This window comes from Echinococcus granulosus, assembly GCF_000524195.1.
Source record: "Echinococcus granulosus chromosome Unknown EG_S00024, whole genome shotgun sequence".
Lineage (NCBI taxonomy): Eukaryota > Metazoa > Platyhelminthes > Cestoda > Cyclophyllidea > Taeniidae > Echinococcus > Echinococcus granulosus.
In genome coordinates this window covers 558,552-573,085 of record NW_020170404.1, presented here as the reverse complement: position 1 = coordinate 573,085, position 14,534 = coordinate 558,552, and the positions used below count along the sequence as shown (strand labels likewise).

The window sequence follows — 14,534 nt, the reverse complement described above, 5'->3', positions numbered from 1 at the left end:
ATCTATCTCATCGAGCTAATTTAACTATAAAATGCGCCAGTATGCCTATACTCCTTCCTCCTCGTCCTTTTTAAGAAAGCTAGCGTTGTACAATCAAGCAAAGGAAAGTCATCTTTCTACAAGTCGACGCAAGACCTCGTTCCGCCGCTCAAATTGCCTGTTACAGGATTAGAAACAGGATGGGAATGCTAAATGGAGGGAGGCAGATGGTGTTCATATTTGCCGCTATTCTGATATTCTCGTGAGATTCTAGCAATTGCCGTGTTTCTTTGATGTCAGTATTGGGGGTGAAATGAACGCGGATGAAAGGACAGAGGTATTTGGAAATGGAGTTGTGCGATTTGGTGGAAGGTAGATGGGGCCAAGTCTAGTTTGCATTTACTGGGCAAGATGAGTTTTAGAGGTTTAATTAACCGTTAGTTTGAGTCTATTTGGATGAGTGATCACCTTCGAGGGAAAAAGCGGTGTAAGATGCTCTCCACTGTAATTAAGTTTTCATGATCAAAACCACTCAAACTTATTTGATTAACCTACTGGAGAGTTGCCTAACCTTGATAACAAACAATTATGAATCACTGAGCTTAAAAATGAAATAAAATCCATGTTTTTTTATGGTAGAAGATCCAAATCATCAATTCACTTCAGATGCTGTCAAGGTTATTGCACCAGTGAAGTAAATCAGTGGCAGCACAATAAGGCCTTGTAAATCTTGTCACTGACTGTCATGACTCCATGTGTTTCCAATGTCCTTCAGCATTGATAAGTTCCTATTAGTGTGCAGACATATGGCTTACTTAAGTGAATTTACAATTGTTTGAGTGACTGCCTTGTAACAGACAATATCGAGCTATGAGGGTTTGTTAATCGCTTGAGGAAGGCACAATATCACCAATTTTCTGTTTTTTTCGGGTTCACTGTATGGGTTCTAGGACATGACTGACTTTTATGTGATAAGTGAAACGATTTGGATATGACATTTCGAGAAATATAATATTTTAGAATTGAAATGCTAAGTAGTATATCTAACGATGATGACGAGTACGCCGCGGTTCAGTCGGCCTGATGATTGGTGAGCATGGCAGTGGGGGGTTCGGAGAGAATAACTGCCCCTCATCACCTCCCTCTCTCGCCGCCGTGTTTGCCTGTCTGCTAGGCGAGGCGTGGGGTTAATTTTGCTGCGACCATTTAGAGCCCGAGGAAAATACCACTTCATTGAGACAAATGACTCAGAGCCATTGCGTAAATTCTGACTACAGAGAAATTGCCTACTACCTGTCACTTAACACCAGCGCGATATAAGGTGCTTGAAGAAAGTTCCTCCCCATTTAAATTGACCACTAGGTTGACCTTGTTTTGCTATGCTGAATTAGGCATCAAGTCTCTTGGTTCAATTTCAAATCCTAACCACCACTGTCAATTAAAAGGAAGTTTGCTTCTAAATTAAACATTCAAACAAACGGATTCTTTACTGTATTTTTTTTAAAGTAAGAAAGCCAGTTAGAAAAAGTGGCTTTTGATCGACACGAGCAGTAGTCTTATAAATTGTCCGCAAGTTTTGCCATAGTGACAGACACCCAGCAATGTCACTGGCAGTCAAGGAGGGCAATATCGAAACAAAAAACTCCCGAGTTTAGATCAAATTAGGGCAAATATATTGTTTAAGAGAAAAGTATTTTCCTAACCATCCATCGCGGTTCATGCTACTCCTTTGAACGGCCCACCAACCCTTACATATATTCACGATAAAGTTTAAACCGGAACCATGGTTTTAATAAAGCCTTCAAGGTGGACACGAGAGCTACAACTTTTTTTTCCTAGGGAGTGCACAAGTACCAGGTTTTCCACGCGTTATCTGCTTAATAAATCCTAAATTTCGTTAAAAGTCTAGAGACGAAAGTTCTCACGCAGAAAGTATCAGCGAACTGGCATAGGATTTAATAAAATTCTCTTAAAAACGCGAAATTGGCTCCACTTTGCACGAATGAAGCCTGAATTAACCATTTCTGAGGCAATCTTGGTTGCATGGAAGTGGCGCTTGCTAGGAGCTTCAAAGGGGGGTTAATTTCATTGGTGCATCGAGGTTAGTCCAGTAGCGCAATATCAAAAGTCCAATGGGGTTGAGACATCCAAATAGTGTCAGGTTTTAATCGCCTATCATCGTCATCATCACCACGTGCCAGAGTCCTCAGCAATGGCGAAGGAGGGTATAATTTATGGAGAAAAAAGCAGTGATTTTAAGCAAATTGATGGTCCTCTCAACAGAAAAAAAAATTTCTTGCAGCAGTTAAACCAACTGATTAGCACCTTTGCAAGTGTACGAACCTCTACCACAGGATCAACGAGTTCAACAACCAACACTCTTGCCCTCCTCCACTTGGAAATTGTGGGGTTATCTTATTACCGCAGTAGTAATTTAATGGCAAACTCTGACTTCAGTAGCAGTGTATGCCAATGTGTTTTGTCGTATGTAGTCGTCATTGCAGAGGGTTGGTAGACAGCCTATTTCAAGCTACAATAATTTGGTTAGAGAGTTGGCACGGTGGTGAAGCGGGGTAGCATCTTTGTAGGAAACACCTCTTTCGTGCATTTCACAGAGTCATGTGTGAAGACGCAAAATGCACACAAACTCATTAGGCTAATAGCCTTACTCCAATTACCGGGTAAGTTAATTTATTTGAGTGCCAACAATGAATGCCCTTTTGGACCGAAAAGCAATGCAATTAACCAGTCATCAAGGGGTGTTACTGTTTGCCATACCTTTTGCGTCTACCTGGAGGAGAGAAAGTCTTTTTGACTATGTCGTCAGCTTTCCCCTTTCACTGCATTGCGCCAAACCTCCTTGACAGGCCAATTGGAAAATGGAATGAGCCTCCGAAGGCATCGAACCCCCCCGATTGAGGGCATACAGACAATGTTGTTCAAATGGGGTAAGACATTTCTACGCGCGATTCCTATACTACAAGTTTCCAGGGTGTAGCATTTCTCGTGCGAAAAATTCGTTGGTATAAAACTTCAATTAGAGGAGGTATCTGATTACTAGGGTTCCATTTAACTCTGTGTGGGTGAAATACCCTATCCGGCTAGCATCAGTGGAGAGGTCGACAGGTTGAGTCACAACATCCTGACTCAGAAAGGCGTTGTCAGTGCCTCTATTGTGGAGGTGGAGCTTAAACAATAATTGCGGTGAATCACCATAACCATGAGTTTGTTCACCTAGTGAGGCAAGTCTACCTTGTTCCCGTCATTGAGCAAGAAATTCGCGAGGAGTTTGATTCTCCATTCAAGGTGGCAACGTTTTAACTCTCTTTTGTCTTGTGAATATCATTTTTCTTTCAACTGAGAGACCAGCTTCCTTGAATTGCTTTTCAATTGTCAAAAAGTACTTTTAGTTACCTCGAAATTTTGGTGAAAGAAGGAACCATACCCACCCTAAACGAGTAATTTCTATAAGTTACTCCGGGTTCTGCAAGCTTTGTAATGGAGTGCACTGTGCCCACTGAGAACAAGTGGTAAAAAAATTAGTGGTATTTCTGAGGGGCGCATTCTGGAATTAGGCAAGTCAATTAGATTACTCCATTGTGATGAGCCACATAGTTTAGGCCTCTTGCAACACTTTACTGGTCGACTCTCAATAGTTCAACAAGCAGGAAATCTATCTCAACTCCAGAAAGTACACTGTGAGCTACGACATACATCCAAAGGGAGGCAACTTCACGACACAAAATAGGGGGCCGCTTGGGATACCATGGTACCGCCTCGCATCAAGCTGACGCATGCACTTCAGTTTGAAGGGAAGGCAGAAAATCCTCCCCTAACACCAGATTGAAGAGTTCTTTTTCGGTTCTTGCAACTCGACCAAAATAAAAAGCATTGTAAACAGTATAACACCACAAAACCACTGCAAAAAGAAGTCAAGCCCATGCACAAACTTTGACTGGTTGATTCCGAACAACATCAGAAGGCCTTGAAAAACACACTTCATACCACTCCAAAACAGCCTGATAAAATCGGTTCCGAAAAGAAGTTAAGACAGGCAGCAGAGCTAGTTTATTCAATCCGATAATAACATACACCAGATAAAGCCCATTAATGCAGTTATAAAAAATTGGACATGATACCGCATCGTGACAACTTCGAACACACACACACAGGATGACAGCTCAGAACAGACGCTTCTCATATCTAAAAGGTAGAAGTGTGCCAAATTTAGAGAGTATTTTAACAAAAAGTTCTCAAATAAGGTCTGACGTTGTCCTTTTTAAGCCTCTAAAATACTTAATTTTCAGCCTGTGAAAAAAGGTAAGAGGGCAAGAGTGCTGACAACATCTAACGGTAAGGAGTGGTAATCGTAACCCACAGCAAGATGACCTACCCATTAACAGTTGCGCCTACTTTTGGCAAGGTATATCTACAAACAGAGGCAGTGGTAGCGCGTAAAAAGAAACATAGACCCAAGAGCCCTGTGCATGCCTAGCATTCAGAAATATGAGAGGAGGGAAAGAGTGGGGCGACGTACGAGTGGAGACTGTGCACCGACCCCTCGATTTGCGCGGAATGACTGCGGCGCTCAAAACGCAGTTCGCCACTGGCCATCTTCTCGCGTAGGATTGGGAGGGAGCGCGCTCCAATTTGTTGCATACCGTGCTGCAGACCAACAGCAAGATAGGGCACCAGTTGGTGGATGGAGCCGCGGTCCATGATGGCGCCCGAAACGCCCTGTGCAACTTTGATTGTATCATCTTCCAAAAAGTAGCGATTTTGGCTCGATGGGTTGGAAGACATGGCGTCGAGGCTACCCATACCTGAAACGCACAAAAGACGCGGATTACTTATACCACTCCAGTAGAGAGTTTAAGAACAATGAAAGGGAAGAAGAAAGTGCGCCTTCCCCAGACACTATCATGCGTCCAGATGTAAGAGTTTTACAGCAACGAATGCAAGCATGAAGTTGATTCTTTTTTAGGGCTACCTTGAGGGCCTGAAGTTAAACTCCTTTTCAACACACTACTACTTCTCCGTCCCTTCTGAACGTCGAAAGTAAATCTGTTTACAGACTGCTTCGACTTAATGTGTATTCTAGGATAACTCAAACGCTATATTCATAACATCGTCAGCGAACCCACACCCCAAGAAGTCAACCTGATTAGGTCAGCTGAGGGCCAAACCGTAACACCGTAGAATAAAAGCATCTAATCCGTGTTTGGCCCACACTAAGACGCCTATCAAGAGAGCGTCGAGTTTTGGCAACTATCCAGATCTCGGATGGGTTAGTTTTAGTGAATCCAAATTTTCGTTAAATAATCTGTCCATAATATCACGCGGCGAGACGCTGAGAAAAACCCAGAAAGTGGCCCAACAGCATTAAAGCGACAAGAAGGTGGAAAAGAAGAAAGACTACGGAGCATAGCTTCACAAAAACCCAATAATATTGGGTTTCATTAAAGGATTTTTATTGTTGGCAGCAGTCAGTGTTGAAAATGGGCTCGCTATAAAACGTCATTCGACCTTCGCCAAAATAGGGCAAGTGAATCGCTTTTCACAGCAATGGAAAATTATCGTCTCGCAGATGGCTACCTTGTGATTGCAGAGGTAAAGGAAAGGCCACGGAGAGTGTCAATGTAGACGCTCAAAAAAAGAGACAATATGATGCAACCATACCTATTCTAACTAGACTCTCAGTAATGCGTAATTTGCCGGACAATGCTGATGAGATGGACTTCGCCTTACCGACCGATGACCTGGTTGCCACCGATAAACGGCCAACTTTGTTCATTCATGTTTAAAAGATTTAAACAGAACGGTTGGAAAAGAGAACTGGAAGACTCACCGCGATACTTCTTGACTCGGAATCCCTTTGAGAAGAAGTACTCGCCAGGGGCTTCCGTGGTTCCAGCCACAAGAGATCCCATCATAACAGTTGAGGCACCAAGTGCGAGAGCTTTCACAATCATGCCTGCCGCGGAGATACCACCGTCGGCGATCACTGGCACGTCGTAATTTCGCGCGTACTCCGACACCTTAACAGCACAGCAATAATTATTTGACTAGATAGGAGGTCAGGTTAGGCCGAGATTTTAAACTAATGACAATTGCTTTGTTAAACGAAGAAAAAATTAGCAGCGTATTGGATTCAAGTAAATTAATTCTTCCAGAAAAGATTACTGGCACGCTTACAGGAACTGATTTTAAAATATGGTTTGTGAAACCAAAAAGCACATCTGCACAGATCTTTCTAAGAGCTTGTAGATGCCGTTCCCCATTGCTCTGGAATGTGGTTTCCAAGTAGAAAGGCATAATTTAGATTTAGACTGCCTACCACCTGAGAGAAAAGGTTTTGTGAAGCATAAACGTTGCAGGCTTTTAGCCATTAGTATCTCCTTTGGGAAAATACGGGCAATTGAAATGCAGCCAAATTGCCCCGATTGCAATATTAAATTTAAGGCGTCTTCCCGTCCAAACCTAGAGGTTTTCGGACGTCTGTAATATCCTTCAATCCAACAGGCCATAGTGATATGGCCAGTCACTAGACCAACCATTTAGGCCTGGGAGAAGGGAGGGTGAAGAAGAGTTTAACATACTGGCTTTAATTACTGGGCGGGATGAAGTAAACCATCAATTAGGAGGAAGGTAGACACACCCAGCCTCTCTGAGTGCATGCACAAGTTCAATAATCTATCGAAAGGAAACGGCGACGTCTCCAATTCGAACAGCACGATTTGAAGAAAAACCAAATTTTTGTATGTTTGCAGATTCAAAGTTTGGTTGATTGTAAAATCAAAGGGGTTGATGCAAGGGATAGTAATTCCGAGGAATAAATACGAGACCAATAGGTGGTGCAAGAGGGCGGACTCAGAAAGGTATTCCAGAGCTTTCCTCCTATGCATTTAGTTTCTTTTCAGAATATCCACACTATCAGTGAGAGGTAGTTTAAAATTGACGGCGTCAATTCACTGCCAAAGGTAGCAAAGTCGATACCAAGAGGTGGATTTTATTTATTAACGCAGGCATCAGGATACCCAATAACTTCGGTGTAGCATGATTAATGAACAGAGCAAGAACGCGCCAAAATAAACATCTAATGCTGGATAATCAACCAGCTAAGGTAGTAAATAGGTTCAGCTAGAGGCTGGTTAGACAACATTTCCGAGATATTTTGTCTAGCCTACCGCATTGCACCTCCATGTCGGCTGCATCAGCATCTTTCATTCCGCCATATTAAAGTCTAGTCTTTCAAATAGCTTGTAAGCTACCAATGCCTAGAGCACCCCTAAAAATAACTCGGATTCTCTGATATCAAATTATACGATTTAATACCAGTTGCATTCTTAAATGACTGAAATCAAGTGAGAAATAGACCTTCAGCCACAACCGTCCTGGGAGAGAGGAAGAGTGCTTTAGGCAGCTAAGCAAGAAGTGTCACATCTCAAACTGCATTCTTTCGGGTGACCATTATCAATTCGAGCTTACATTTTTGTGATCACCTACTGACCCCTTAGCCCCATCTATAAGTGCTTCAAAAGTTCTACCCGCGTAGAACAGACAATTCCAGACATTCAAAACCAATTTTTGGATGATAGTTGACCTGTAAATATAGAGCATGATGATGCACGCGCTTCACATGATTCAAGACCAAGTATTTACTTATTGTAAGTGGGACAAGAGAGGTGAGTCTTACCTTGTAAACGGCGGTGGCCTGCGAGCGTCCGACAGCAGTGATCTCCTGAGTGATGCAGATAGAGCCGCTGCCCATGCCCACACGTAGTGCGTCCGCGCCCGCGTCTATAAGGTTCTTAGCCTGCGCGCAGGTCACGACTACACCAAGACAGGCAAACAAGGTTCGCGGTTACGGAAGTGGTCGTGTAGGTCTTGTTAATAACACTAACATATTGTCAATACTATATAGGATTCACGGGTGGATCACTGCATGGTGCACGTATTTCCACAACTGGGGTTGATAGGAAAACCTCAACACCAACACCAAGCACATGCAGTTCCCCGATTTCCTAATATGGGCTTGGCGTCAAAGTGCCTTATCAGCTCATGATGACTGTTTGGATCCAATTGTATCCCAAACAGATTATTTGAACGTACAACAAAAAGGCGGTTGTGGGATGGTCTAGATAACAGAATAATGGTATTTTGTCAGTGCCTGAGCAAGAGATAAGCTGATTAGAAAATAATGCCATTCTGTACCACGGTGGAACAATAAAACATATGGGCTATGGTGGTCGAGTTCGTCCCATGAGACTCGGACAGAAAACGCGTTGACTGCCCATGAGTGGGGCTACCGTAAAAAAATTCATACTTTAGTAGAAATAACAGAAAACTTCGCAGTCACCCAAGCAAATAGGGGAATGGAAATGAGCAAAATCAAGCCCGTAGACGCTTTTTTGTAATTGTTCTTGCACTATCTATTTCGTCATCTTTGTCCACCCAATTAAGAAAAAGCAGCCCAAGCCATAAATCAAACAAAAGCACATTAGGATAGGTGTGGAAGTAAAACTGGAATCATAGTATTACAGTTGATGACAGGATAATACGAGCATCATGTCCCTCCTTTCTTGCCCCTGTTTTAAGGAATTATCAAAAGGATGCCTTAATAATCGCCTGAGGTGATGTGAATGAGGGTAAAGATGCTTATAAAAAACTTAGACTAAGACGACTGTGCTCGAACCTAATCTGTGAAGCAGCTCAGTTACTTAAGCAAGCCGGAAGACAATGGAGTTATTTCCTGGGATTACCTTGAGCCCTATGGTGACACCGCTCCGTCGAATTTGGAGGGATAGGCTTACGACACTAGCAATAGGGCGCGAATGTGAGATAACGCGAATGTTGATAATAAAACAGCGACTGTATCCAAGCCGTTAAAGCTTACGACGATCTGAGCAAAAAGCCAACCAATTAACCGTGTAGGATTAACCATGTTTAATTACCGCAAATGGATGAGGGAATGAGGGGGACGTTGAGATAAAGCGGCGACTGTCCTCACGTAGCCAAAACTTGCGATAACCTCACAACAACCAAGGCAAATAAACTGTGCTATTCCCTCTTTGCCTTTTTCATACTCAACCCCAAGACTATCCTACTGGATATAAGAAACTACCCCAAAGTAAGAAAGCAAATAAATGTGGTACTTCCACTGTTAGCATTAGCGAAGAAGGACAAGGAAATGAATACATCATCTATTGATTGGGTGATGTTTAATCCTGTGCTTGATAGACATAATAAAAGGCTCTAAAGTTCATGTTTTCGGGCAATTCCCCTCATGCCATATTTCGATGATGCCCTATCAAGTACACGAAAACACATTCCAAATCGCGAGATAGAAAAGAGTTGTATTTGTGGGCAGTCGCGTCCTTTGTAATCAAAGTCCGCGGTGACCTAGAGAGGACTGGATTACAAGTATCCTGGTAAACAGACGGTGTTTTGTTCTCCTGCAATCGCCTTTCTATGTATGTCATGTTTATTTCACTTCCAACTGGGTTAACAAAAAAAGAATCCAAGAGACCGGATTTGCGTCTTATAAGCACTCAAATACGGATTTTCGACCACTTTTTAGACACCATTCATAATAACAATTACCACTTTGAACAATTTCCTAGGAAAATCAACACAAATGCCAAAATAAGGGTGAGAATCGGTTGGTTTAGTTCAAATTGGATGACGAAATTATCTATTCCAATTTCGATAAGGAATCTATTAAATTCCAGTGTCTTTCTAACTATTTTATTAAGTAACACCAGCCCTTCGTCTGGCAGGGATAGAGTTGTGCTGAAACAGAATTTAAACATCCATTTTCATTAAAACTACCAAAAGCTAGTTCGCTTCCCACAAAATTTGCCATGCGGCTGATGTAATTCTACATTTCAACTCCGAATTTTGTCTGAAAAAAGAACGTTGGTAAAACTGGCTGATTTTAATGCAAACGGGAAAAAGTTGTGCCCTACTCCATGGGGCACAAATTTTAGGATATGAAAATGCAAAACTAAACTTAAAGAAATGGACATAGAATACGAAAGACATCTGCGACCGACAGGCTTAATTGTTCACTTAACGCATTAAGATGCATTTACGGTGACAACGGCCAATTGATGAGGATTAAATGACGTCCTGTTTATTTTTGAAGTTACAACAAAAGCCCCACCCTGCTCCAGTTCCATTTCAAAGGAGTCCCACTTCCTGTTTCTACGTCACACTAAACGGAATAGTGATGAACGGTGTCGTAGTGCGGTGGTTAAGCATTCGCAAATGGGATGTCACTACTATATGCGGGGCGCTCAATTCAAACCGTTTTTTTCATTTTGGAGACTTGAAAAGAGCGTTGCGATGCCTGTATCATACACGAGTGACGCCTGTGTCCTGTTAACAGATTTCAACCCACACACTATTTCACTTTGAAACAGAGGCGAACATCGAACCGGTGGGGCGCTTACCAATTCACCGATTGCTTCTGCAGGTAAAGTGTTGGCAAGTGTCGCCAGGGTCAGACGCACAATTACCTACATGGAGTTTCTACTCCGTGTTTAATAGTTTCATCGTGTACTGCAGCAATTACACCTTGATAAAGCAAACTCGATACGCTCAATATGGTGGGGCATGGTACACGATTACGCGAGTGATAAGCTTCCTTGTCAAAATTAGTAAACAGTCGAGAGCAAGGATTTAACCGGATAAATTTGAAAACGGACACAACAACGGAAGTTCATCATCGCTGAAATCAGTGCATGCATGGATGCATGTCAGGCAGGTTTTTGCTAAACCATGCATCAGAGCAAGGTCGTAAAATTAGCATAAATAGGTGAAACAGAATGGAACTTACCGTTGCCGGCAATCACGTCGACATGAGGATGAGCCGATTTGAGCCGTTTTAACATATCCAACTGGAAAGTGCTATTGCCCTGTGAAGAATCCTGGAAAATACAAAAAAGCAGCCGATAACACTCATAGATCCTACAATTTCTTATTCTTGTGATATCGGTTCGTGATTACGTTCCTCCGAAAATGGCTTTTAAAGCCATGGATAAGCCAGCCCTCCCTCCAAAACAACGCAGCGTAGACAGACCAGAGCGGAAATAAATGTTAGGCTAACAAAAGTGCAGTGGTTGATGGTTTCAGTTATCTTATCACACATAAAGCCAATCGCGAAAATAGATTTAACCGGGATTATTTAAACCAAGCTTTGATAAACAGCGGTATTTGACAGCAAGACTGAACGAATTAAGACAAAAAGATTGGATGTGGCACTAAGATAACCAGATCAGTTCCAGCTTCGAGGTTCACTTTTGTTATCGTTTGAAAATCTAAATTGGGCAGCTCATACTTGCCAATGTGATCTACTAAGGGCTCCACGATCAGCATACCTGCAATCTACAAACGCATTAGTTCAGCACATTAAATGAATGTCTTTCAACAGCGACAAGCTGAAATTTGTTTTCTGCACGGCTACTAGGCAGGAAATGCCGTTTTGCCGCCTCTTTTAAATTATGAATAGCACCAAACCCTGCCCCATCGCAGAAAGTTTGAACATTTTAAGGCTGGAGGAATGTTTGATAAAATCACCAGGAGCAAGAAATCGGCCCCAGCATCGAGGAGGGCCTCTGCGCGGTCCCAACCATCAGCATGTGTCGAGATGGCCCCACCGACCAAAAGTCGTTTCCTGAAATCGGGAAAGACCATTCAATATTTGTAGTCTGATACTTTTGTTTACAAGTTGGAAATACAGCGCTCTGCCAGAGGAATAAGAGAGCGTACGTCTAATCAAGCCCGTGATATTTTTGAAGACAAAGCATTTGATGCCTTAATAACGCAGCCAAACTTCCCGGATGGGCTTAATCGAACCCCATGATATTTTAAGATCTTGACCACCCTCACCTCTGGCTATCTGTGGGCACGGACAATGCCAAATCGTGATGAGCAATGCCTAGGTGTAATAAATCTTGGTTGCGAGACAGTGTATCAGAACAGAACTATTGGCATTTTTGCCACATGTCTCAGAGAAAAGTGAATTATCGTAGCCCGGATGCAGCACTGCTCGAATATAACACAAACACGCGCTATGAAGCTGACAGGTTCACCTACTGCTTAAAAATTTAGAAACAAAAGTATTTCCGCAACATCCTACATCGTCACTTTTTAATCTCGGTCACGCAATGATGTCGAGATTAGATGAGAAAACGGGGACATTGCATACCTGACAAAAGGTAATAGGATGAGTAAAATATACAGTTCATTCAAAGATTTCGTAAGCGAATGCAACAGAATAGAAGAGGAGAATGGGCACTGACCTGGAATCTTTAGATGAGAGGGGATACCTCAAATTCTTCTTCAAGTCTGTTCGAGCAATGATAGAAATTAGCTCGTTGTTTTCATTTACAATTGGAAGTTTCCCTGGGTTAATAAAATAAAGATTTCATCAAAGGTCACATAAATTCTAAGTTTCGATCAACCCACACCCACCTTTCTTGCTTTTTTGCATAATTTTGTTAGCTTCTGAGAGATGAATTCCGTGGTTTGCTGTGACGAGCGCATCAAACGGTGTCATGACCTAAAATATCACTAACTAGTCAGAAATACCAGAAAAAAACACCGCTTTTGTCTAATGGATGTCTTAGTTTAAAATCTGCCATACTGTTAGTTAATTAATTGTAGTATCTGTCAACAAAATGCACGAAAGCGGATAAATGAGTGCCAACCTTAGTAACAGAGCAACCCAATTGGCTATCGTCCAAAAAGTCTATATCCCGGAGAGTTACCAAACCTAGAAGTTTGCCACCAATCTTTCCTGTATCGGTAATAGGAATCCCACTAAATCCATGGTCTCTTCTAATTGCGAGGATATCAGCTGGAGTGTTGTTTGGACCCAGCACGATGGGGTCAACTATGAACCCTTGCTCATATTTCTAACATAAATGACGGTTATGGGAAAGAGTTCTACAAGTCTTACTTTAACTTTCCTCACTTCGTTAACTTGATAATCGATGGAGCAGTTGTGGTGAACAACACCGACGCCACCACACAACTAGAAAGGGAGTACATAAAGAGACGGTAAAATTTACGCCCATTGCAATGGCCATGTCAGCTTCAGTCACGGTATCCATAGGTGAAGAAATAAAGGGTAGTTTTATGTCAATATTTTTAGTTAATCTAGAGGTAAGATCGACGTCCTTAGCGAGGAAATCCAAATATCCCGGCAGTATGATAAAGTCACTGCAAATTATAAAAAAACACAACTTATCAGAAATTGACCTAAAGCTTGGATTCGTAAATCTGCTAGTTCCATAAAAAACAATGAAAAAGGGGCAGGGAAACGACACAACAAATTTAAGCGTCACAGATGACACCACCTTGAGTATCAAATAATACTAATGTACACTGGTGGTGCAGACAATAGTCAAATTGACAGGACATACTTGTAAGTAATACCAGCTTCCTCACTGAACAACTCCTTTGCAGACAGCCCATCTTTAAACAAAACATCCCCGGACATTGTTAACGTGAAGAGCAAAGAAAAACCACTGAAGTAAGACCAAACACGTGAGCGTCCAAAGGCAGTCCAGGCAAGCCTTAAAACTAGGCATACTGACCAATCAGGGTTTCAGGGACAAATTGAAGTCTAGGTCAAGTAAAATTAAAGAAAGATACTAAAAATTGTCCATAAGGCAAAAAACTGCCACCGACATAAAAGTCGAAGTACTTTTAAAACAAACGTTGATAAATAAACTTCGATTAGTGCGGATCTCCGTAAGTGTGATAGTAAGTGACCTAAAATTCCCCGAATATTTCTCTTCTTTACTTTCATGCAACAAGACTGCGAGCACTATTTGATTAATTAATTTTTAGAACGTAAATCCAAAACATTGCAACGTAAATAAATGGAGAAAAGCTGTCATCTAAGATCTGTTTCTAATCTTAACCTATTAGTTCCATCAAAAATATCAAACTATGGCCTTTGCAAGCATAACTGTAATGCTTTGGTTGTTTGTTTAATGGTCAGTGGTTGCGAAAGTTTACTTCGTCTTGGGCACTGTACTGTGGAGCGAGACTCCTCGGTCCCCGCTTCCCGATTCCTAGCGTTCCTAGACAAGCCCGGTTGGCTTGCTTTGGACATCTTTATTAAAGACGACAAGATGTATAGGGAAAATACAATATTCAAGAAGGAGGGGAGCCGCAGTCACTAGGTAAGGGAGAGGGCGATCCAGTTACAAGGTTCGAATTCCCTGCTTGCCTCCTCCCTGAAAGGCACCTTAAAACAACATAAGTATTACAGTACCTCGCCGGATGTGCAGGCCTCCGGGCTATGCCAGTTGTAGCGTCCCGAGACTCCCTGAAGACGAAAGAAGACAAAATACTCGGCCAGTATATGTTTTCAGCACAGAGAATGTGTTTGGGCTGCTGGCATGGCCCAAAGGCCAGCCCTCACAGCGCGGCCCTAAGTGACCGCATAAACTAGACGATAAATTAAACAAATAATTCAAGTTAAACATAGCCTACCCCCCACTACTTCTAAGCGTCGTGTCCGGCTTCTTACTTGGTCA

The 14,534-nt window shown here is 42.2% G+C and overlaps 1 protein-coding gene across 1 annotated transcript; it reads right to left on the bottom strand. All coding sequences in view use genetic code 11, as the record gives it.

The window, feature by feature from the left end:
* Positions 1-4,160: 4,160 nt before the first annotated feature.
* EGR_04088 (Inosine-5'-monophosphate dehydrogenase 2) lies at positions 4,161-13,486 on the bottom strand (the record flags this gene model as incomplete). Its single annotated transcript, XM_024493337.1, has 12 exons — positions 4,161-4,182; positions 4,517-4,802; positions 5,828-6,017; positions 7,676-7,812; positions 10,820-10,910; positions 11,560-11,656; positions 12,285-12,387; positions 12,457-12,544; positions 12,693-12,899; positions 12,944-13,018; positions 13,056-13,206; positions 13,410-13,486. 12 exons carry the CDS (start codon positions 13,484-13,486, stop codon positions 4,161-4,163), a joined length of 1,524 nt encoding a protein of 507 aa, XP_024352251.1.
* Positions 13,487-14,534: the final 1,048 nt, after the last annotated feature.